The following is a 22,414-nucleotide window of genomic DNA, read 5'->3' on the forward strand; positions in this document are numbered from 1 at the left end:
AGTCTTCTCAGTGAACAGCTGAATATTTTTATGGGCTCATGAATTGTTTATAGGCAGTTGGCCTGCAATGTTTCCTGCCTTAATTTAAAAGTGGTTGCGGACTAAAGGGCTGTTTTTCGTAGTGTATATGGCTGGGTCCAGATTCAGCTTTGTATGCATGCATTGCACAGCTCCTGCTCCTGTGGCTTACATCTTGTTCCATTTTAATTATATGCAAACATAATACGCCTTCTTTTTACTTGGGATCTCGCTGGCTTGATAGGAGAATAAATAATTCTTATTCTTCCCTTTAAAACAGAAGGGGGAATAGCAGGGAGTGCCTATCCTATTCTGGAATACCACTTTATGATGGAAACTTCCCAGACTTATGCATTAACTGGTGGTGAATGTAACTAGCAAGGTTAAACTGAGCTAAAAGTGACAGTGGAGTAAAGAAAGGACAGCAGAGCTTTACAGGGGTGCAGGTTTCCAGCATGGTTTTCAAATTTCCATGGAGAGCAGTGAAGGAATATGGATCACAGTGAATTTGCTTAAAAGCATTTCCAGAAGCTTCAGAGTGAAGAGATCAGCCAGTTCGTGATCCCTTTCAGTTTTTCTGTTACCTGTCCATATACTTCTTCCCAATAAGCAATTTTGTTCATGCACCTTAACGTTCTGTTGCAATTTGTTCAAGCTACAACTTGTGTTTGCAGCTTGAGAGGCTATTTGAAACAGCTCCCAACTCTTGGGCCTGTTGCTGCAGTATTCTCTGGCAGCAGTAAGATGCAGCTGAAGACAACCTCTTTTAGGGCCTGAGTTGGCAGAGTCTTATTAAACTGTGGGGAAAATACATGCTTCGTTAATGCAGACACTGCTTCTGAGTAATGCTGCTGCCATGTTGTACTAAGTGCCTACCAAGTGTTCATATAGCAGCTTCTGTGTATAGCTGCCAAGATCTTGGAAGTACAATAATAAAAACCACTTCTTATATAGACCCCCACATATGCATAGACTCTGAATCTTTTTGTTGTTCTTGTCGTCTTAAAACTACACAAAAATTAACTGGAGGCAGATACATTGGGAAATGCAATATTTGCAAAAGAGAAAGGGTGAAAACAAGGCCTTCTGAAATGGGGTTAGGCATTTTCATACTTTCATTGTGGATCAGTGCTATGTTTGATGGTGTGACGTCAGTGCATATATGCAAATGATAATCACTGTTTTTTATTAATCAGGCTTCAGGTCTAATGCCAGATGTGTCCAGTTTGATTTAAGATACTTAGTTAGAAATAAATACGCACTTGAGAATGGGGTATCTTAAGAAGTCTTACCGTAATTATTTTGAAGAAGTTCTTAACTGTGAACAAGCTAGAATTTCAGAAAATGGCACTGTGAAATTCAAGGTCTGTGTGGTTCAAAATACATGGTTGGTGTGCCAGGGACAGTGTGACTGGTGGCTGCAATGCACACCAAGAAAGGCTGGGTTCTGGTGCGATTGGAGAACTTTCGACACAGTATTGGAGAAGTATTTCTCCTAACAGGCCTTAATACTGAGTTTGTGTTTTCCTCTGTTTAAGCTTCATTTTCTGTTATTTCTTACTCATCTACAGTAAGTTTTTAATCTATTACTGTGAATAACTTTTTTGAGAAGTTGACAGCTTAAATTTCATGAGTACTGATACCAGAAAAGACATAGTAAATATTGTTTTTCTTAATTTATTCATTCTCCTAGTACTTTTTCTAAGGTCGGTTTAATTTGTCAGCCATGTTCCAGTACTAGGTGCCATAATGCAAATCATGCAAAGCAAAGGAATGTATTGAGGAAGTATCCCTGCCCAAAATGTCAAGTCTGTGCAAAGTTACAGGGTTTTTCCCTGAATGTGAATGTGTAGTACTTTTATCCTTTAATAAACTTTCAGAGACTTATTTCCTTACAAAATGTTTTATTAAACATTCTTAAGTGGTATCTGTTATTATATGTATGTGTTTAAAAGCTGTCTCTGTTAAATTTTTGGTCTTTATTAATCCTGTAGCATAAAAGCCCTAGGGTGCAGCAGAATGTGTTGGACTATGCTGGGCTTGTGAGTGTTTGGTCTGTGCTGCTTCTGTCCTTGCATGGTCTTGTGACATGCAAGGGTGTCCCTGTCAGTTCTGTTATTCTGGATCTCTGTGGCAGCACACTGTAAAAGTGGGTTTGTTCAGAGAAATAAACCTGTTCCAGGTAGGTTTCAGTGTAAATCAGTTCCCCTGTCTTGGTCCTGCTAGCACAAACACATATGGGTAAAATAACAGAGAAGAGTAGGACAAAACTCCCTAGCACTGGTGTTGTCCCCAAATGCTTTCTACCACAGACATGTATTCTAAAGATGAGTGGGACAGAAAATGTTTTGCAATAGAGTATCAGAGTATTGCTGTGTCCTGTGAATATGTTGTACTTTTATATTGATAAAGCCCAGATATCTTCTATTTAAAAGATTGATTTCCTGAGCATTAGCATAATATGCTTGTTGGATGCTTCTTCTGTAGCTTAGATTCAGCAAACAGAATTCCTCACTGTAGTGAAGTATGTATGTAGGTAGGTATTTCCAGAGTCTGTACATCCATATGAAATACTAACGTGAAGTCTAGTTTCACTGCTTTGTTCTCAAGAAAAAATTCTGTGGCAGATAGAAGAAATCTTTTAAAGAAATCTCTTGGCATGTTTTCAAACTTTGCTGACTTGGATCCTAATATATTGTGTTACTTATGAAATAATACATGTATAGAATATTATAAAAGATATTTCTGACCGGGGGTAGGATTGCTGCATTAGTAACGAGTAAAGAAGTTACGAGTGACTTATGTGAGATATCCTATTAAATGTCTAACACAATCTTGTATAATACCATCAAGTATTGTATACTAGCTGTATTTCTTAAGCACATTTCCTGTGAAAGCGTTTTAAGGTGGAAAACTTTATTGGATTGAATGGATGCATTAGTAATGAATGGATTCGTAATGCTGAGGTTGCTTGATACCATGAATCCACTTGTATACGACTTGAATGAAGAAAATACATTCTAGCTTTTGCTTTGCTTTTGCTAAAGACCACTTGATACATGGAGCTTCTTGTGACCAAGGATAGGATGTTAATATTAAATCTTGGTTTTTCCTTGGCTTCCATATGTGAGAAGGAAAGTGACACTTTGATGTTACTGGTAATCTTTTTGTTTAGTTCCTAAAAGGTATTATTTTTGTTTAATTCCTAAAAGGTAATGTTTGGATCTGTTCCACAGTTTAGAATCACTAACAAGCTAGAATTTAGTAAGCAGAAGGTAGAATGTAAGGGGGATGGTCAGAGGTGCATTATAAATGCCATTTTATCCATTAGGGAGATTACTAAGCAAGTAGAAAAATTCTGTCATTGTTGTCACATTATGCCATAAAAGAAAAGTACTTTTTCAAGACAGTAACACTGCTTAACTTTTCAGTCAAATACATTATAGATAATATTCTCTTATGTTTCTTGTTTTTAATTCAGGAAGGCTGAATGCTCTGAAATAGCAGGGGGGAGAAAAGTGTCACCTTTGAAAGATAACCTTTCGCCATGGGAAGAGTGGTTCATTGGCAAAGAGAAGGAACTGCGTGCCCGCTTACAAGCTAGAGCTGCAGAGGTGATTACATCCAATTGGCTTCATTCTAAGTCTAATAGAAGATAGCAAACACAGCATTTTCTTTTCCTTTGGTTGTAGAAACACAAGTAGGTTTTTTTCCCTTTTTTTTTTTTAGTGTCTTAGGCCTCCAAAGTGTTTGTGTTTGTCATTGCTGGCGTGATTCATACTGTGTGCATTCTCTTTTGCTAAATGTTATGCTTCATTGAACTGGTGCTGTATAATATTTTGTTTATCCAACTGTCAGGTAATGGTTTAATTTTAGAAAATTAAAACATTTATATAATTACTACCTTGATTTTCATCATGGGTACGTATGCCTGCATGTAGAAGAAAATGGGGTGTGTACTGATTGTAAGTATGCCAAGCTACTTGGTTAGTTTTGAGGCACAGTGGTGTTACTCACTTAGCATGTAATTTTACAACTGTTTGGTGTCCTTTCCCAGGATAGGGATCCCTGTTACAGCATTTTTTCCCCCTCAGTCTGTCTTTTGCCCCCTTGCAGATGAACAGTTCTTGAGAGCCAGGGCTGGGACACAATTAAGTGAGAGCACTCTATCTTTTCTTGATTATTCTGTTTGTAGTTGGCAGTTGATTAAATGATACTGTTGTTGAAAATCAAATGGGAAGTATTGGGTAGTGATTAGAACAATCACATCAAAATTAGGTAATTTCTCACTTTAGTTATTGATTAACTATTTGACCTTGAATGTTTTCCTAGGCTTTCTGTGATTATCTGTAAAGTGAATATAGCATACAGCTGTTTTATGTGGGCTACCTCATGTTGTTTATAAAACATGTACCACTGGAAGGTTCAGGAACAGTATTTTAAAGATCAGCAGTATACCAAAGTAGTTTGTTAAACTTAAGGAATATGCTTTGATCCATTAATATCAACCGAACTTATCAAACAAAATCAACAAACCAAACAAATGAAGCAATTCATGACTTCCCATTTATATTCTGGATTGGTAATGTAAATGTAAGCTAGCAGATGTCTCTCAACTAAGTATTAAGAACAGTCATAGGACAAGCATTACTTAATGCCAGTAGAAAATAGTCATATAGGTAAATATTTCTAGTTTGTAAGATTTTGAAAACATTAGATGTCAAACTGCAGCAAGGCAAAGTGAAAAGCTTATATTTGGGGGAAAAATATAATCAACACTTCTGTAAGATGCCAGAAAAGAATGAAATATGTGATATTTATATAGAAAATTATTGCTATGTTTGCATATTAAAAGTATTCTAAACTGATATCCTGAGAAACAACTGGGAAGTCCCAGATAGATCTTTTGATGACATTAGCACCAAGTCGGCCCTGAATGTCAAAAATGTGGATAAACATTTGGAGTGGAATTAAGTTGGGTCTTCTAAGGTACTTACAGTGCCATCAGCTTTTACAGAAGCCAGGATACCTGCAATACAGGTGTCTTGGAACTCAAAGGAGACATTATTTGCTGTAACTTTGCCTCAATACAGCAACAACTGTATTTTCAAACCATGTCTGTATTGTGGGTGTTTGAGCTCTCTGTAAGCTTCTCTTGATGTCCTATTAAACTGAAATTCAATGTCATAAGAAAAGGGTGTTCTTTCTGAAACTGACTGCAGAAAATCAGTTTCATGGAAATAATTCCATCTGTCCTGTGTTTGAAGGTATGAATTTTCATTAAAAATTAGGACTTTTTGTTAATGTTACAGTTGGAGAAGCTAGACATCTCAAATTGTCTCCTTAGTTATGTTTTTTCTTTATTAACTTCACTGGAGAGATGCAAGTGACTGCATATATACTGTATATCATATAAAGATACTTTGGAATTTCTTCTCTCATCTTCAAAATCAACCTTCTGTTTCAAAGTTTGCTAGAATCTGCGATAATTTTGGCTTTAGTAAGTTTTGGGTTAAGCCCTAAAGTTCTAGTAGTTCTGGTACTAAAAATCACAGGTGAATAATACTTCACTTAGCTTTTGATACCTTCCACAGTGCAGAGAAGTACACAATGTAAATTTTAAATATTGTAGGAAAGTACTGCTGCAAATTAAGATTCTGCTGACTAAAAAGGCATTTCAATAAACTGTGGAGTGATTTGGTACATTTAATTGCTTCCAAAATCTAATTAAAATATGTATTTCCAGTTACTATCCTAAAAATTATACATTTTCATTGGTTGTATTTCATAGTATTTCTGTGTTGACTGTCATTAATCTTCTCCAAAATCTTAGTGAAGGAAAAATACCAAAATCTAATGCTTACCTTGTTTTAACTGCAGCACTATTGCCATAATACTATTTACAGTACTGCCTGTAAACGGTCACCACAGATTTGAGATGTATACTTTTTCTTTAATTAGGAAATGAATATACAGCTTGAGAAAATGAAGCAATATCAAGAATGTGAAAGAAGAAAAAGGATAGCTGAAGAGAAACACAAGGAATGGGTCCAGAAAAAAAGAGAAGAGGTAAATACTGCTTTGGCTGGAAATATTCATGCCGTGCTTGAGTAAGCCTATGTAAAATTTACTCAGTCTGTTTGGACTTCCATGGTTTTAGTTTGCTGAGTAAATGGCTGCTTTAATTGAAAATTATAAAAACATGCCAAAACAGCTAAACTTTTTTTTAAGACTGATGGGCTTTTTTCTGTGAGATACAAAGGGATTTGTTTTCTGAGTAGTCAGATAACTGACAATTGGTGTACATCTTGTGCAGTAGCTTTCTGCTGATTATAGCTGGGGTTTTGATCTTTAATGTACCCAGACTTCCCAGGTTCAGTGCCCAAACGTTTTGGGTTAAATGTACATCCTGTCTGTGTGCAATGTCTTGTAGAGCCAGAAGAAGGATTTAGTTAAATATCACCATGAACAGGCAAAGAGTGTGGTAAGGTTAGAGAGATAATTGAGGTATGGGGCCAGATTGAAGAAATTCCCAGTAGACCACAATTAGTAATTGGGAACTCCTTCACTCAATAATTAATTTCTGGGTGGGATCAAAAGATTTTTAAGTTCTCTTGAGGGGGATGCCTGAGTCCAAGGTCAGAAACAGACAGAATCCTGATCTCAATATGACCGTTTCCCGCGCTTTCACGTGTCGGAGGAAAATAACTTTAAGGGATGGGACTATGCAATTACACGAATTTATTGTTTAAAATAACAAGCGCATCAGTCGACGCATGAGATTTTACAACACCTCCGAGTAATGGCGACTAGTCACAAGATTTATGGTTACATTGTAATTTATAACTTTCTAATCCAATAGATACTTAAAATGACACTTTGTTTTAGATTAATGACCTATCACCTGTGGCACTTCTCACTGCAATGCAGCTATGTCTTGACCAATAACTTCTCATGTCACGTACACACAGATGTCTCTCTTATACCATCTACATTCTTAACTTAAACTATATAAAATCACACTATTATATTTTAAAACCCTTCACCAAAACACCCAGTGTACAATTTTACTTATAATTGTAGGAACACAAGTTTGTAATCCTTTTGCTTAAAGTCCACAAATCTCTGTCAATTAAGCCAGACCTAGTCTCTTCCAGGGTTGTAAATCAAAGCCTCCTTTAATTGCAGGAGTTTCTACTCCTCTGTCTCCCACATCAATGGATCTCTATACAGCTGTGTCACACCAAGTGAGCATATGCACTTGATGGCAGAATTGGGAACGCTTGGGAGACCAGGGCATGTTCAGCCTCTGGTAGTGCATGGGTGTATGTGTTCATTGTCTTATGGTCTGTAGCAATACCAGTTGTTTACTGTTCTATACTTCTGTTTCTGAATAAAATCAGATGAAAATTCACTAAAAATATCCCAATAGCACTAGCTGTGTTGGATGGGCAGACCTAATACATTTGTTTTCATTATTTCAGAACTCCTTCTTCAGATTCAGCCTAGAACCACTAGAATAACATATGTTTGGATCTAACCTAATTAATCTTAGTCTTAATGCTGGTTGGATAATTGGTATAAACAGCAGAACCTATCCTGCTCGATTAAGTTATTATGATTTATATTACTAATTAAATTACACAGCAAAAAGTAGATTTATTATTCAGCATATACAATGCCATTTTCCTCTTCCAAAATGAAATTTAAATGAAAATTAAATTCTAGGTGTCTCTACCTATTCATTGGCTTGAAAGAGTTGATCTGCCTCTTAAAACACTTCCAGTTCAAAACCAGAAGTTTTCCTTCTGTCTCCTCCTCACTACCCCTATCCCCTCCTTCAACTTCTATAAATTTCTACTTATTCAGATTTTCCTTGGAACTTTGTGGATTTACTGGTTAACAGCTTCTATTCTGTTGTCAGTGGGAATAGGAGGTCTTTTTTATCGTAATCAAACCAGCCCAGAGGACAGGCAAAAAAACATGCTTGTGTCTGGACTTTATCATATTATGTTTTGGAAGCATAATGTCATCCTTAGAACATGTCCCAAGTGTTTAGAAAAGTAAGCTGATTTTAATTGAAATCAGATGATTCATTGGCTAGTCTTTCCTATAAGCCACACTCAAATCAAGGACAAACTGAACTTAAAAGCTTATCTGTCCATAGGATATTTGTGCTGCATAGACTGTCCCATTTCAAGTTTCCACAAGATTATTTGTGGAACTGGATACAGACTGAAGGATAAATATGTCAATTCAGTGACTAAGATGTTTGAAATTGCATCAAGATTTCAGCTGTAGTTAAGGTTAGAGTCATGAGCACTCACAGTTGATATAATTTTCTAGGGGACTGTGTATATATCTCCTATTTGGAAAACACTTTCTCATAGAAATATCAAAAGGTGCTTCTTGAGGCAAAACTTGCAGTATACTTTACTGAAATTTCCATTAAGCACTCACCTTTTTCAAGTTCAGTTATTGATTCTGAGCCCTGTGTGTAGAGTGCAGAAAATGCTTTATTTGCCAAGAGGCAGTACTTTCAGGGATCTTATCTCTGTAATCTCCACAAGTCTGTATCCTTTTCTATTGCTCAGTACTGTAGTGATGAAGAAAGTAAGGCACACTTGAGCATACGTGAAACTTTTTCCTTCATCTTGAGCATCCAGCACCAGGAGACACTGCTGGAAGAGTCTTCATACTGTGAATGTGAGAGACATTTATGTCAGAAGTAAAATGTTTGTGTTTGCATAAAAGAATTCTGGTTTTCTGTATGTCAAGCCAGTGTTCTTGTATAGCAATTTTAGTTGTGATGCTCTAACTGTTAAATATGGTCCTTTAGGGTGGGGTTAGGAAGCAAAGCTTGAACACTGTTTGTGTGTTCACTATTGGTTTTTTTATTATTTAATATAGATTAAAAATTATGTGTTGTTATAGTTTTCTTTCTTTCATTTTACATAAACTATTTTTGAAAATAAAGGAATCCTAGCTATTTAGTATTCTTTATGTAAATAACTTTTGTGGTTCTTAAAGGTTGTAAGTGAACTAGAAGTAGTATTTTGAAATAATGAGCCATCAAAGAAGATGCTAAGCCATGAAATAATGGTTATACAAGTGTTTGTTTATGGCAAAATTTTGCAGCTCACTAGGAATTAAAAGCTTAATAAAATCAATTGTTAGGCACTTTCCTGGACCTAACAATGCCTGTACAATTTTCAGTAAGGTACTGGATCTCTCCTGGACAAAAATAGTCTTACTTTCTCTCCCTCTTAAAGTTGAGTAATTTGTGGGCAAACAGTAAATTGTCTGTTGACTTTTTAGCAAGTCATAGGAGTATCAAGTGAAATATTTTAACTCTAAAATAACTCTAAGCATGCTTTTGATTCCAGAAGAAAAATGAACATAACATGATTTTTTATGTAACTAGAACTGTTATTTCTGAGTTACTGTTAGAGTTATTGATAAAAATGAGGTTGTTATGGTTATAAATGCTGAGCAAGTAGATTTGGTGTTCAGTGTCCTGTTTTCATTATTAAAGTAGCCTTGGTTTAAGTGTTATGCGGAACTGAAGATAGATCAGCAAAGTCATTAGAATCTGTCTTCATCTCTCTGGTATTTGCTTGATTATTTATTGCTGGTTTTAGGCTCCAGCTTGGTAAGGCGCTTATAGTGAACTGCAGAGTTTGAAACAAAAGGAATTGACATCCTTGATTGCCATATTATCATTGAACTACATCTTGAATAGGTATTCAAGATTGAAAACTAATTTGTATTTAATTTCTTCAGATTAGAATTAATGCTTGTGAAATCGTATTTTCTCTCTGTCTGTTCATTATTGCACTGTGGGTTTTTTTCTTTTCTGGAGGGGGAGCAGCCAAGAAAGGACCCATTCTTAGGATGAAGTTTTTTATTGAAAATAAAACCAAGAAGTAAAGAATGGCTAGAATTTTATCATTAAAAAGAAGAGGCCTTTGAAGTCTGTAATCTCCTGTGACTCCACGTAGATTCTGAACAAATGAGTTAACTTCAGTCATTGTTCTCCACCACTGAGTAAGTTTAACACAAAATGTGCAGCCAGCACCTTCAATACAGTCCTCTAAACTGTGTCTTGGAATTATTTGAATCGGGGTACCTACTTGTGTGATACATTTTGAAAAGCTTCTCTCCATAGCGGCATCTGTATGACTTGTGGCTTGTCAAATATGGTCTTGTTTAACAAATAGAAGTTTTGTTACTCTTTGGCTTAGCTGTTTGTAGATGATAAGTAGACTGTTTACAGACTTGGGTAAATTACAGTTTAAGGAGGAAGATAAAAAATACTGCTATTTATCCTCAAAATATTTGGGAATCACATTTCTGGTTCCTTCCAAAGATTTTTCTCTCTCATCTAAATTCTGTTCAATTAATATGCGATGACAAAACTCTGGCTGGATAAAAAACATGCAGTAAAATAACATGATAGTTAAGGTCATAGACGTTCAGAGTTGATCACTCATTCATACTTTCTTTTGTAGTGTTTCCTTTGAAGGCCACCACTCTTGAGAACTTGTTCAGTATGGTTCAATTCCAAGTTCCTTCACAGTGTGACCAGGCACTGGTCCTACTGAGTGATAACTTACTGTGTTCTAATCAGTGGAAGTTCCTGGAGCTTCTCTTCTGATTTGGAATATATGTAAGCTGCTCTCTGAAGCCAGTTGGATTTATTTTTTCCCTTATTTTCCCTTGAACTAATTGATTCAAGATACATGTAGCCTTCTTCCAGGAAGAAAACCCTACCCTTAGCACCTCATTTCCCAAGAATGAGGTGAAGTATGGAGAACTCTTTGCTAGTGTTCTTTTACTGTTAATTATTTAAAGAACTGAGGATGGTTTTGACTATTGCTTTTTATGTAGTCTCACATGAAGTGTTCTTATGTTCATGTAAATGGGAGCCCAGCCCCTGCCTTTACCGTTGTAGGCATAATTTGGGTTTAAGACTTGCGTATCTATTAGAGTAGTAGTAGAGAGTGCAGTGTTTACAAGACCATATCTGCAGAACCTGAGGTATATAAGACTTACCTCCTAATATTTTGCCATAGCATAGGAATCTCGCTTTTGGCAGTAGCCAAGGTTTTTTCTTTTCCTGTTTTATGTGAACTTCTGATCCTATAATGTGAAGTCTCTTTCATTCCTATCATCAGCTGTGGACACTTTGGTAAGGTACTTGTAATTGTGGAATTACTGATTAAATCAAAGTACTGGTTTCAAATCAAAGGATGAAAAGCTTTTGAGAAATGCATTGTGAATGCATAAACTGTGAAGAGCCTGTAAACTGCCATGACTGTTTAATTCTTTAACATTGTCATAACAGTCAGAACCTCTTATGAATTCTTGCTGAATAAAATATTAGGATTAAAGGTCAGGCTTGATGACAACAGCTTTTTGATTACATATTAAAAAAATCAACTCTGATGCAGTGTACTCTACCTGCTACAATCTAATATGGTATCTTCAAATCATATTTAATCCACCTTTACTGACTCTGCAAAGCTGCTTCATTTTTACAATGCCAATAGAATATGAACTTAGCAATATCTAGAGTATTCAATTCATATATATACATGTGTGTAAATATAAATATTTACATTATATATGTATATATATATATTACATTCTTGGGTTAGCCCCAGTAGGCAGTTGAGACCCCACGTAGCCCCTCATTTGCTCCCACCAGCTTTTATTGCTGAGCAGTATGGTCTGGGATATCCCTTGGGTTGGTTGGTGTCAGCTGTTCTGGCTTTGCCCCCTCCCAACTCCTTGCACAACCCCCTGACTATGCACTGGTGGGATGGGATGAGAAGCAGAAAAGACCTTGAAGCTTCGTAAGCATTGATTAGTGATAACTTATGTTATCAACAAACACCGTTTTGTTCACAAATCCAAACAAAGCACAACGGGAGCTGCTATGAAGAAAATTAAGTCCATCCAAAACAAAACCCACTACATGTGTTATGCGTATCTTTGCAACAGTAAGAGAAATCCCCAAAGAGGAATGCTTGCATCCCAAAATAACTAATTCTGAAACTCATTTTATTAACATCCTTGTATTTAGTCTTTGCATGTAATTCTTTATGCTGTAATAATGTGATACCTAGCAAAGTTGTAAAAGCACAAGTGGTGAAGTTACAATTTTCCATTGAAAAAACCAATTATTCTAATACCAATCTAAATTCGACTGTAACATTTCTAATACTTTCTGCATTGTTGAATAGAGAATAAGGCAACACTCTTTTTTTTTCTTAAAAGTAAATATGACCAAGCAGGCATTAAGAATAGAATTTGGATGTTCAACATTTTTATTGTTCTTTTCTTTTCAATAAGACCCCTTTACTTACTGAAAAATATAATTTTAATGGAAACTAGGTTCAGGATGGAAAAGTTCTGTTTGAATGCTTTTTCACTGAAAATTTTGTTCTTACCATTTACTGTGCTGTTGGCTGATAGTCTTTATGAGAAGCAAAAAGCAGTAAGAAGTATATGAAAGCCTAGAACCATCACACTGTATAGTAATGAATGACCGTTCTTGGAGCAGACTTCCTGTAGTGGTTTGGTCCAAAATACTCATTACTGTTTATCTTCTGTGAGATAAGAATTAGGAGAAACGCAAAGCAGGCACCAAACTTGAAAGAATATAAAGAAGTTTATTAACAGACCTAAAAGAAGGAAAAAAAAAAAATTATACCATACCTTCAGAACTCTCCTCCTCCCCCCCACCTTCCTCCCTTCTCCCACTGATAATGTAAAAAGACAACCCTTAAGATGTTCAGTCTGTTTACCACTTCCATAATAACCTTGTTTAGTCCATTTAAAAGAGAAGTCTCTTATTGCTCGTGCTATGAAAACGTTATCACAACGAGACAGCCGCCCACTTCCAAATATTGTTCAGTCCATTTAGGAAGAGGAGTCTCTCTGCTCGCATGTGAGTCCCTTCCCCCGACTTGCAGCTTTTCCCGCAACTGCTTTCGAGGGTCCACTCTTGAAGTTTTTTGGGTACAATTTTAAGGTTGAGCCGTTCAGAAACAAAAACAGAGGCCCTTCTCCTTCCCTGGGAGCAAAGGGTCTTCATCATCTTCATCGTTAGGACTATCTCTGGGAGCATCTCTAGGAACTGAGGTTTTCTCCTTTCCCATTTGGAGCAAAAGTCCTCATCTGGTTCATCTCTAGGGACTGAGGTTTTCTCCTTTCCCGTTTGGAGCAAAAGTCCTCATCTGGTTCATCTCTAGGGACTGAGGTTTTCTCCTTTCCCGTTTGGAGCAAAAGTCCTCATCTGGTTCATCTCTAGGGACTGAGGTTTTCTCCTTTCCCGTTTGGAGCAAAAGTCCTCATCTGGTTCATCTCTCCCTGTCCAAACTTCTCATGAAATTACAGCTGCGTCAGCATCTGCCTATCTCAGCGCAGGTGCTTTTGCTCACGAGTTGAACACTCCACCCCCCATATCTTCATGAAATTACAACAGGATACTCTGATATATCATAGCTTCACAACAGAATTTCAGCCCACCTGTCCCAGCACTGGAAACGAGAGAGAGCTTGAGGGGGGGAGTTTGTCTGTTCTTAAGTGTGGATCACAGAGGCGATCACAATTTTAAGTGGCTTAGAGAATTGTCCATATTCAAACTGGCCAGCTGATAGGTTCTATCAGGTCATAGAGGAAGCAGTAAGCACCCCTTAGCAAGGACATCCCTTCCGGGACTATGCTTGCTAACCTATGACACTTCCCTTTTTGCTGTGCTGTGTAATTCCTCCCAGAAGAGACATCTAGATGCCAACTCTTACACCAAAGGCTTTTTGTTTAATGTGTACTTTATCTCAGCATGGTTAATACAGAGCACAGATTGTTCAACAGCTCAAGCATGACTTTCAAGTTCAAAAGCTATGCTTGCTCATACTGTCTTTCTCTCATCCAATGAGTTGTTAATTATTTTGTGAGGAGTGATACCACTTCCACAGAAGGGGTGGAGAATCCTGTCATCCCAGCCTGCAGCCTGGGGACATGTTAGTTGGAATCTCCTCAGGCAGAAATGTAATGAAATCCAGATCTACCCTGTCCTAGGTTAATGTTCTTACAGTTGAACTGTTGTTGAGTCAAAGCACTGGTTGCTAATGTAGAGCCTGATGTACTATGGTTTTTGGCTGACAGTTTAGACTTGAAAGAGATGCTAAGATGTCTACTTTTTTCAAGACTAACCCTTTCAAGAAATGTGTTTGTGAGGGAAGCTTCTAGTAGACATGATTTCCAGTCATGAGAACCAACTGCATTTAAGAATGAAAATTTTCTGTGTGCATACCTGTCTTTACATATCTAAATTGTTTTTGTGGGTCTGGGCTTAATTTCTTATGGATTTTTTTTTCATATTGTGGGTCTTTTACTCTCTGAACCTGGAAAGTCTTTACACAATTTTTTTCTGTGAGGTCATGCATGATCAATGCCATGGTTATAATTTTAGGTTGTACCTGAATCTTAATTACCTTTAGATTTCTGTAAGTAGAATGAACTATTTTTTCATAGTGAGTGTTAGAATGAGTTTTAGACAGAGTTTTGGAAGAGGAATTCAGGGTGACAGGTGAATATGAGTGCTCATGTATTTCAGCAGCATTCGTGGAGTCCACATTCTTCTGAAAATCCCAATAGTGTTCCAGGGACCAAGTACACTAAAACTTTGTTTGTCACATACACTGAGTCCCCATATGAAATGAACACAGTTTGGGAGAAAGATCCAGTAATTCTCCGGTTCCCAGACTGCAGTGGGGTCTGCACTGACTTTGTGTGAATTTCAGCAGTAAATTGATATAAACTTGCCTGTCGGGAGACATCTGCTGCTCAGACCTCTGTTGACCTCCTTTCTAGCCTCTTGTTTTCACATGGAAATTCTAGAGAGATTAAAGAAGTACTCCTGTGGCCTAGGCTTGGTCACTGATTTGGGTTACAGGGCAAAATTGAAAAGATAATTACAATTGTCTGAATGACCCAGATTTCCAAGACTGCTAAAACTGGTTGATGTTCAGGATTATTATGAGGATAAACGAGTAAATTTGGATGTGTGTTCTGATGTTGGCAATGTGGGCTTTTCCTGTATTTTGCCATAAGTCAGCATTAAATGATGCTAGAATATGCTAGCTGTTAGCAAACCGCTGTGAAGTAGAACCCTTATCTGTGAATAGAAAAATGTTGTCACATTCTGCGGACCATAAGATGGAAAGGATTGCTGTGAGAAGTAAAAATATCTTAAAAATATCAATCACATCATTAGTTTCTGGAAATACTTCTACTCAGTGACAGTCTGCATAGAAAATGCAAAACAGAAAACGCCCCTGCACTTTGTGCATTCCAGCCTCTCATTTAGTCATTGATGTGAAAATACAGAAACATATATTTTAGTAGTTTTCTTTGAGTTGGATATAGTGCCTATGTTTCAAAAGCAATTAGGGTTTTTTTTTCCTGCATGAAAAATTATTTAATATTTCTACCTTCTGTCAGGAAGAAAGTGGGATGCTTCAAATTTTAAAATCCTTTGACCATTCACCACATACATGTAGTTCTAATTTTTCTTGAAAAGTTAGTAATTAATACTGACTCAGTAGGACACATGCTGTGAACTGAGTCACCATTCACTGCTTTGTGGGACAGATGGATTTGTGTTGGGTGGGGGATTTCCAAGTATTGACCTAGCCCAGACTTCATTAGGTTCTGAGACTTGATAGAATCACAGCACAGAGTGGTGAACCTTCAGGGTAGATTTGTAACCTTTTGCCTTAGTTATGTGCTTGGGCAGGGTGGCAGGAGAACAAGCCTTTCCTGCAATGAGTAATTGGATGTTTTACAATCAATACCTTAATTTATGTAATACCCGCAACCATATTTTAGTGTATGTAAATTTACTAGTGGTTTAGTGAATAAATTGTGACTGTTTTGAAGACAAGATCAAAGAGGATTTTTAAAACCCAATCTAAACAACACCAAACATAAACAATAATTTCTTCCCTCGTATGTACATGGAAGGGAAAGTAACAGACGGAGTGAAGAACATGTACCTTAATATATATGTTCATAGCATTTTTGATAGACTTTTATAATGAGGATGGGGAAAAAGCTGGGAATGTCAGGGTGATAGAAGCTTGACATGAAACAAGTTACTAAAGTAGCTGGGAATGTGGTGTACACTAACTTTATGAAGGAAAAGCTGTTCTGATTGTGAGAGGAGGAAGCATTTCTGATTTGTCTGCAGAAAAATTTCTAGGCTGCTGTAAAGTCTGTAATTCTGCAGGGAGTCTCCCTGTCTTACGGATGTCTCACTGGAAGTAAAACTTAGCAATAGTCATGGCTTTCATGATAGTGTGTATGGCATGTTATTGTTTACATAGGACCTAATTTAACTTTGAGTCAGCCTAGATAGTAGCTAAACTCATCTAAGTATTGTCATTTAAGATACATAATTTAAGAAGCTTCCCTGCCTTTCTTTTATAGTATTTAGAAAGATTTTTAGTCTATTTTCTGCTTATAATTGTTTTCCATTATGGAACAACTCCATAGGTATGGAAGTAGCCCAGTTTTTCAGTTTTCTCCTATATTTATTTTAATGTCTTTTATACAATAAGACCCTTAGCTAAAGACTGTAGTTTTGGAAGATCCTTAGTTTTGTAACTTACTTTCATGTACGTCAGAGGTAAGTCAGCAAACAACAAAATGTGTGAAATCTTTGTAAGCCACCTTCTCCCATAGTTTAACTCACTGATTTAACATATATCTCTCATCTACATTAATGATTTTTATGTGTTCCAGAGTTGTTGGTGCATTTGTGAGTATTTGGTAATGAAGAGACAGAGAAACAGCTCTGAATAAAAGAGATTGAGATGAATTTTAGATGAAGAAGGAGGAAATGCTTAGACAATTGGTTATTTGCCTTTTTCAGGAAGGTGATATTTAAATACTTTGCCAAAAATACATTATTTTTTCTTTTCAACATTTTTAAATATGGAAGCATTTGTTTCATGTTAAGAAAGATCTTGTTTCCATTCTTCATTAGCATAAAAACATTTCAGAATCTCAACTTTTTTTTAGTTCTCAGAATGAAATGAATTTTTCATTGGTCTTGGTTGTAAATAGTTTTATCACATGTACAGGCCTCAGTGTTGTGAAGTCATATTAATAAGACCAATTGTTTTATAATTCTGTGTAGTTTTACATTCCAGATACGCATTGAAATTGGAGTGTATTAATATTTGACCATTTTCCCTATACTACAAAACAGATTAAGCTGATGTTTGCTAGAATGTATTAAAAGTGAAATGGAAAAAAACCCACCAAGCAACAAAAAACCAAGGAGAAAATAGAGCTAATAGCTAGTTGCAATTGTTTTGTGAAATTGTGTGCATTTTGTACACAAAGAAGTGTTTGTTGTCAAGTAAGAATATTTGACAAGAGTATACCAGAGCAGTACTACTGAAAGTATCTTTATTTTTAGGTGAAGAAACATCCACCTTGGAGATTATGGTAGACAGACCTAATAAAGCATAGCTTGTAAAAGGAGGCAGGTGGGGTGTGGTGGGTGGAAATCCCACAGTGCATAGTATAGCTGCTGATGTTAAAATTGTAGTAGTGCTTCTGGTATTGGCAAACAGAACAGGACACACTAACTCAAGCGGTTCTGTAAACTGGCTTCTTTCCTGGCAGAAATGTGGTGTGTTGCAGAGCAGTATAAGCTGAAGTTTTTACTCTCTATGTGCTACTTTATTGGATTGGTGGTAGTTTTGGTATGGGGGACAAGCACTGAACCAACAGGTATCCTGTTTAGACCAGACTGAAGGAATTGTGCTGGTCCCCAGCTCCAGTATTATGGAGCTTCTGCTTCATTATGCATAATTGGATTTTCCAGAAGTACAGTAAACCTGGGAAAAGGTGGGGGAGGGACACATGGGGAGAGCTCTAGTTTTCTGCCTTTTTGTTCTTTTAATGGGAAAAATGGTAATATATAATGGTAAAATGGAATGGGAGTCTATTTCTGGTTTTCTTGAGAATGTGTTTTTCCTGTATTTCATTTATTTATTATACTTTGCAGCTGTAGTTCTAGGCATTTGACATCCATACTGCCAACTGTAATAATTCTGAGTCAGTATAAGTTTCTGCTAAACTACATATCTCCTTTGTTCAAGAGGAGTGTGCAGGGAAGTGTATAAGTAGAATATTTCTTAAAAAAAAACCAATGTATTTTTTCAACAGCTCTTTTCTATTAAGAGGAAACTGGTCTTAAGTGTTGTGCCTCTCCTCCAAGTCATGTGCACAGCTTGTCTGGTAGATTTTTGCTTCCGCATGTGTATGCAGTTGCTTCAGAGCTAAGCGAGTTAAGCAGAAATAGTATCGAATCAGTAGCTTCCAGACACTTCATAATGGTTACAAGGAACAGAAGTGAGAGCTATTGTTACTCTTCAAATAAAAATACCTCCCTCTCTAGATGAAGAAAAGGCCAGTAGATACATGTTTGTTTGCTTAGAGAAAGATCTTCAGAACATTGTTGTTGGATACACACACTCTGAAAAGATGCAGAAGTGAATGACACCTCTGGTGTATTCTGTCTTCCAAATCATACGGGCAGCAATTTCACTTCACACTCAAGTTACCATTTTGCCTGCCCTAGAATGTGTTTTCTCATTTTCCCTTTCATGATTTGAACAGGAGAGATGTGTGGATTGATTTATTGAAGTATTCCCTCTGTGAATAAGCTAAAGAGTATAAAAAGAGAGTACCACAAAACATGAACTGGATTTTTATGTGAACTTTTTATTTTCCTGTTAATTTCTGCTTAAGTGTGTTGAACAATCTGCATATCTCAGTGACTCTTAGAATGGGGCAGTTTACCTGACTTCCATTTGGAACTGTAGTTTGCTCTAGATTCACCAACAAGTAAAGCTAACACACCATTGTTGAGAACTGCAACCATGTATTTCATTCCCAGAAATATTGAGAAGTGTCTGAAGTGTTTAAAGAAAATGTCAGAATAAATAAAACAGAGTAGTAAATGTAGTAGTATGAGGAGACCTGAAAGTAAAATTTATCATCTTTTTTGACAAGTTTGTATGTCTAAAACTATCTTACCTAGAATCTAGTGATGGATAGGTTCTGACTTCAAAGAGCTTACAATATCACATATATTTTCAGGTTTATGATAATTTTCTTTGTGATTGTGTAATAAAATTAACTGTATTCCTCAAAAGAATCACTCCTTGAAATATACTGAAAAATTTCTATTCTGTTTTTTTGATATGTTTCGCATAGGAAAGAAGAGAAAGGAAACGAAAGCTGAGCAAAGAAATGGCGGAAAAAGCGACAAGGGAACTAGAAAAAATGCAGTTACAAGAAAAGGCTGACGTAAAGTATAAAGAATGGTTAAAGAAGAAGAGAGCTGAGGAGGCAGAAAAGAAGGAAAAGGAGAAGGTATTAACAAACTGATCATTTATTTGGATGGAGTTACTTAATCTGTAACTTACGTTGAATATATTGATATCAAATGGCAATGTTGTGTAGGAAAAAACCTTTCAAGAGTTGCAATGTTAGCGCATTAGAGACACTGTGGTATGGTCAGCAAAGTAAGATGCACGTTAATGCATTTTCGTTAATAGCCTTTGAGTTTTTCTCAGGGAAACACTGGAGTAACATGGAGTTTGGGGTTTTTTAATTTTTTTTTTCAGACTTAAACCAAAAAATGCATCTTTTCCATTGTTAGGAAAAGGTGGTCGTATTTGAAGACATATTTGAAATATATTCAGCAGTCTGGAAATCTGCAAAAAATTATTTATTATTTTGTGTATATTGTACAGGGCTTTGTCCAGGAGTACCTTAATTTTTTTATTATTATTTCTAGGAAAAAGAAAAAGAACGGGAGGCTGAGCTAAAGGAGAAGAGAACAAGATCGGAGAAAATCTTTAAGGAATGGCTGCAAAATGCTAGAAATAAACCACAGCCTGCTTTATATGGTTATGGTTTCCCACATGGGAAGTCTACAGGTTTGTATGTCTAGTACACGAATATGCAGTGACTTTGCTTTGTGGTTCCTTCCTTCTAATATTTTAATGTAAAACGAAGGCTGTTTAGGATATTCATCTCATATCTAATTTTGGCACATAGTAATGACTATACTATGGTATAAGTCAGAGAAACAGATTCTGAGACCTTTTCTGTATTTTTCTTAGCCTTTTTTGTTATTTGGGAGGAAATTTGTATTATTTGAGATAATTATGTGGTGTCCCAAATTATGATTTTATCTGATTTTTCTCACCAGGCATAGGAATCACTAGAGCAAATCACTGTTTCCTGTGAAGCAAATTAGTTATGTCATCATCCTTGTAAAGATAGTTTTCATGTTACAGAAGGTGTGCACCACCTTAGCACACCTGAATCCCCCTTAGAAAAGAGGTGGGGTTTTGAGACACAAGAACAATTAGAAGCTGACAGAAGTCCTGTCTGAAAAAGGAGACAGGGGCATCAATCTGTATACTGAGCTAAAATTTCCTTTCTGTTTTGCTTTTCATCTGCATGGTACCTCCTTGGCTTCTGTAATCCTATTCCTTTTTTTGTTTGAAAGGGAAGTGTGGAAGAGAATGCTGTTCATAGTGTGGTGTTTCACAAGTCTTACTTTATTTTTGTATTTTTTGTCATCCCACATAGTACAAAAGCAGAAAATCAGCAAGAAATGGTATTGCATTACACATTATTTTTCTATGCAACTAAAATAATTGCTTCCATTTCACTTTGCAACAGAAATAGTTTTGGGACCAAAATTCTGGTCTCTGAGTGTTTAAGAAGCATGTACAAAGCAGGTGAACAACCTTTACTCTTTTGCTTACATTTATTTGTAAATAGTGATATACCTTGCCTTCATGTTTTGGTTGGACCTTCGTTACATACTGCCAGCTGCAATCATTTATTTAAACGATTTTTGAAAAATACTTCTCTACTCACTTATGTCATTCAGTAGAATGTATTACAAACTTTGAAGTGTATCCATCATGTGGTTAGGTAAAACAAGGTAGCCAATTTGTAGACATTTACAGTTATTAAGAACACAAAGGACTGAGCATTCAACCTGGTTATTATTTAAATAGAGGTGAAGAATATGCCAGTTACTGGTTTAAAAAAAAAAGGTGGAATATTTATTATTTTGAATCACCTAAATTATGTGATGTGCCTGTGCTGTCTTTCTCTGAAGACACTGTTGTGTAGTAATTAGTCTAGATGATTATTATAACTGCTTGCATTGGAAAGATTGTAGCGTAAATATTCCTTTTTAGTTATGTGTATTTTCTAAATGTTTTAGGGAGTGCTGATAGAAATTTGTATCCGGCTCCAGCATATTGTAACCCCATTCCTTGGAAACCAGTACATGTGCCTCCCCCAAAGGAAGACAGTTTTCTTACCTTGAAGAAGAGTATGAGACCTGTATCTTGTCAGCCTTGTGCATCTTTACCAATGGTGATTTCGAAGCCCAAGAGCAACCCTTGTATTGGATCTCTGTGCAGAAAGAAGTTATAGTTCAGAAAAAGTGTTCTTACAATCTTGAGCAAACTGGGCCATAACTGTGAAGTTCTATGTAGTTACATGTCCAAAGCAGATTGCTTTGTGCTACTTCTTTTTTTTCCATTTTTGTGAGCAGGCTTTGTGTTTACCACTAATCGACCAATCAGGCTTTTTATGTTTTTTCTATATTGCATTTTAGTTTTAAAAAAAAAGGAAAAGATAAATTGTAATGGGACTGTAACTCAATACCAATAAAATGCACAGGATTGTTTCTTCCTTTTCTCTCTTGTTGTTGAAGGAGTTCATTTCTATATGTAATTATTATTTTGGGCACCAATATTACTAGGATATTTTAAAGACGCTATTTGTAACAGATTTTAAAACAATTCTTGGCTTAATGCGGCAGGAATTCAAGGCCTGCACCAGTTCCAGGGTTATTATGTCATTGGGATTGCAGACATATAGTGGGATAGCTTCTATTGCTGGAGTACTGCAATGAATGGACACAGGCTCTTTGCCAGACCTGATACACACAAACCAGGGAGAACTGGTCAGGGATGTGAAGTTTGGAGCCAGTAATGACATACATGAGTCTGTGGGATTTGGTAGGGTGCACCTGAGAATGCTGAGGAAGTGGCAAATGTCATTGTAAGGATACTCTCAATTATTGTTGAGAGGTCTGGTGATAAGGGGAGGTTCCTGAGAACTAGAAGAAAGTGAATGTCAACCCAGTCTTCAAGAAGGGTGTATATGTAGAACTACAGGCCAGTAGTCAGCCTCACCTCAGTCACCTAGAAAGATGATGAATGTGGCAAGTGCAGCCAGCAGCCTCCTGGGCTGCATGAGGAAGAGC

The 22,414-nt window shown here is 36.5% G+C and overlaps 1 protein-coding gene across 1 annotated transcript in view; it reads left to right on the plus strand.

Moving 5' to 3' along the window:
• CCDC34 (coiled-coil domain containing 34) overlaps window positions 1-21,843 on the plus strand; it is a 28,184-nt gene extending 6,341 nt beyond the window's left edge. Inside the window, exons 3-7 of the mRNA XM_017726286.1 lie at window positions 3,500-3,632; window positions 5,980-6,087; window positions 19,324-19,482; window positions 19,910-20,051; window positions 21,362-21,843. Of these exons, the coding sequence (XP_017581775.1) occupies window positions 3,500-3,632; window positions 5,980-6,087; window positions 19,324-19,482; window positions 19,910-20,051; window positions 21,362-21,576 (757 nt within the window). The 3' untranslated portion in view covers window positions 21,577-21,843. The remainder of the gene's footprint in view (window positions 1-3,499; window positions 3,633-5,979; window positions 6,088-19,323; window positions 19,483-19,909; window positions 20,052-21,361) is intronic.
• The last annotated feature ends 571 nt before the right edge of the window (window positions 21,844-22,414 follow it).

The sequence above is a fragment of the Corvus brachyrhynchos genome, unplaced genomic scaffold (assembly GCF_000691975.1).
Source record: "Corvus brachyrhynchos isolate BGI_N302 unplaced genomic scaffold, ASM69197v1 scaffold281, whole genome shotgun sequence".
Classification (NCBI taxonomy): Eukaryota; Metazoa; Chordata; class Aves; order Passeriformes; family Corvidae; genus Corvus; species Corvus brachyrhynchos.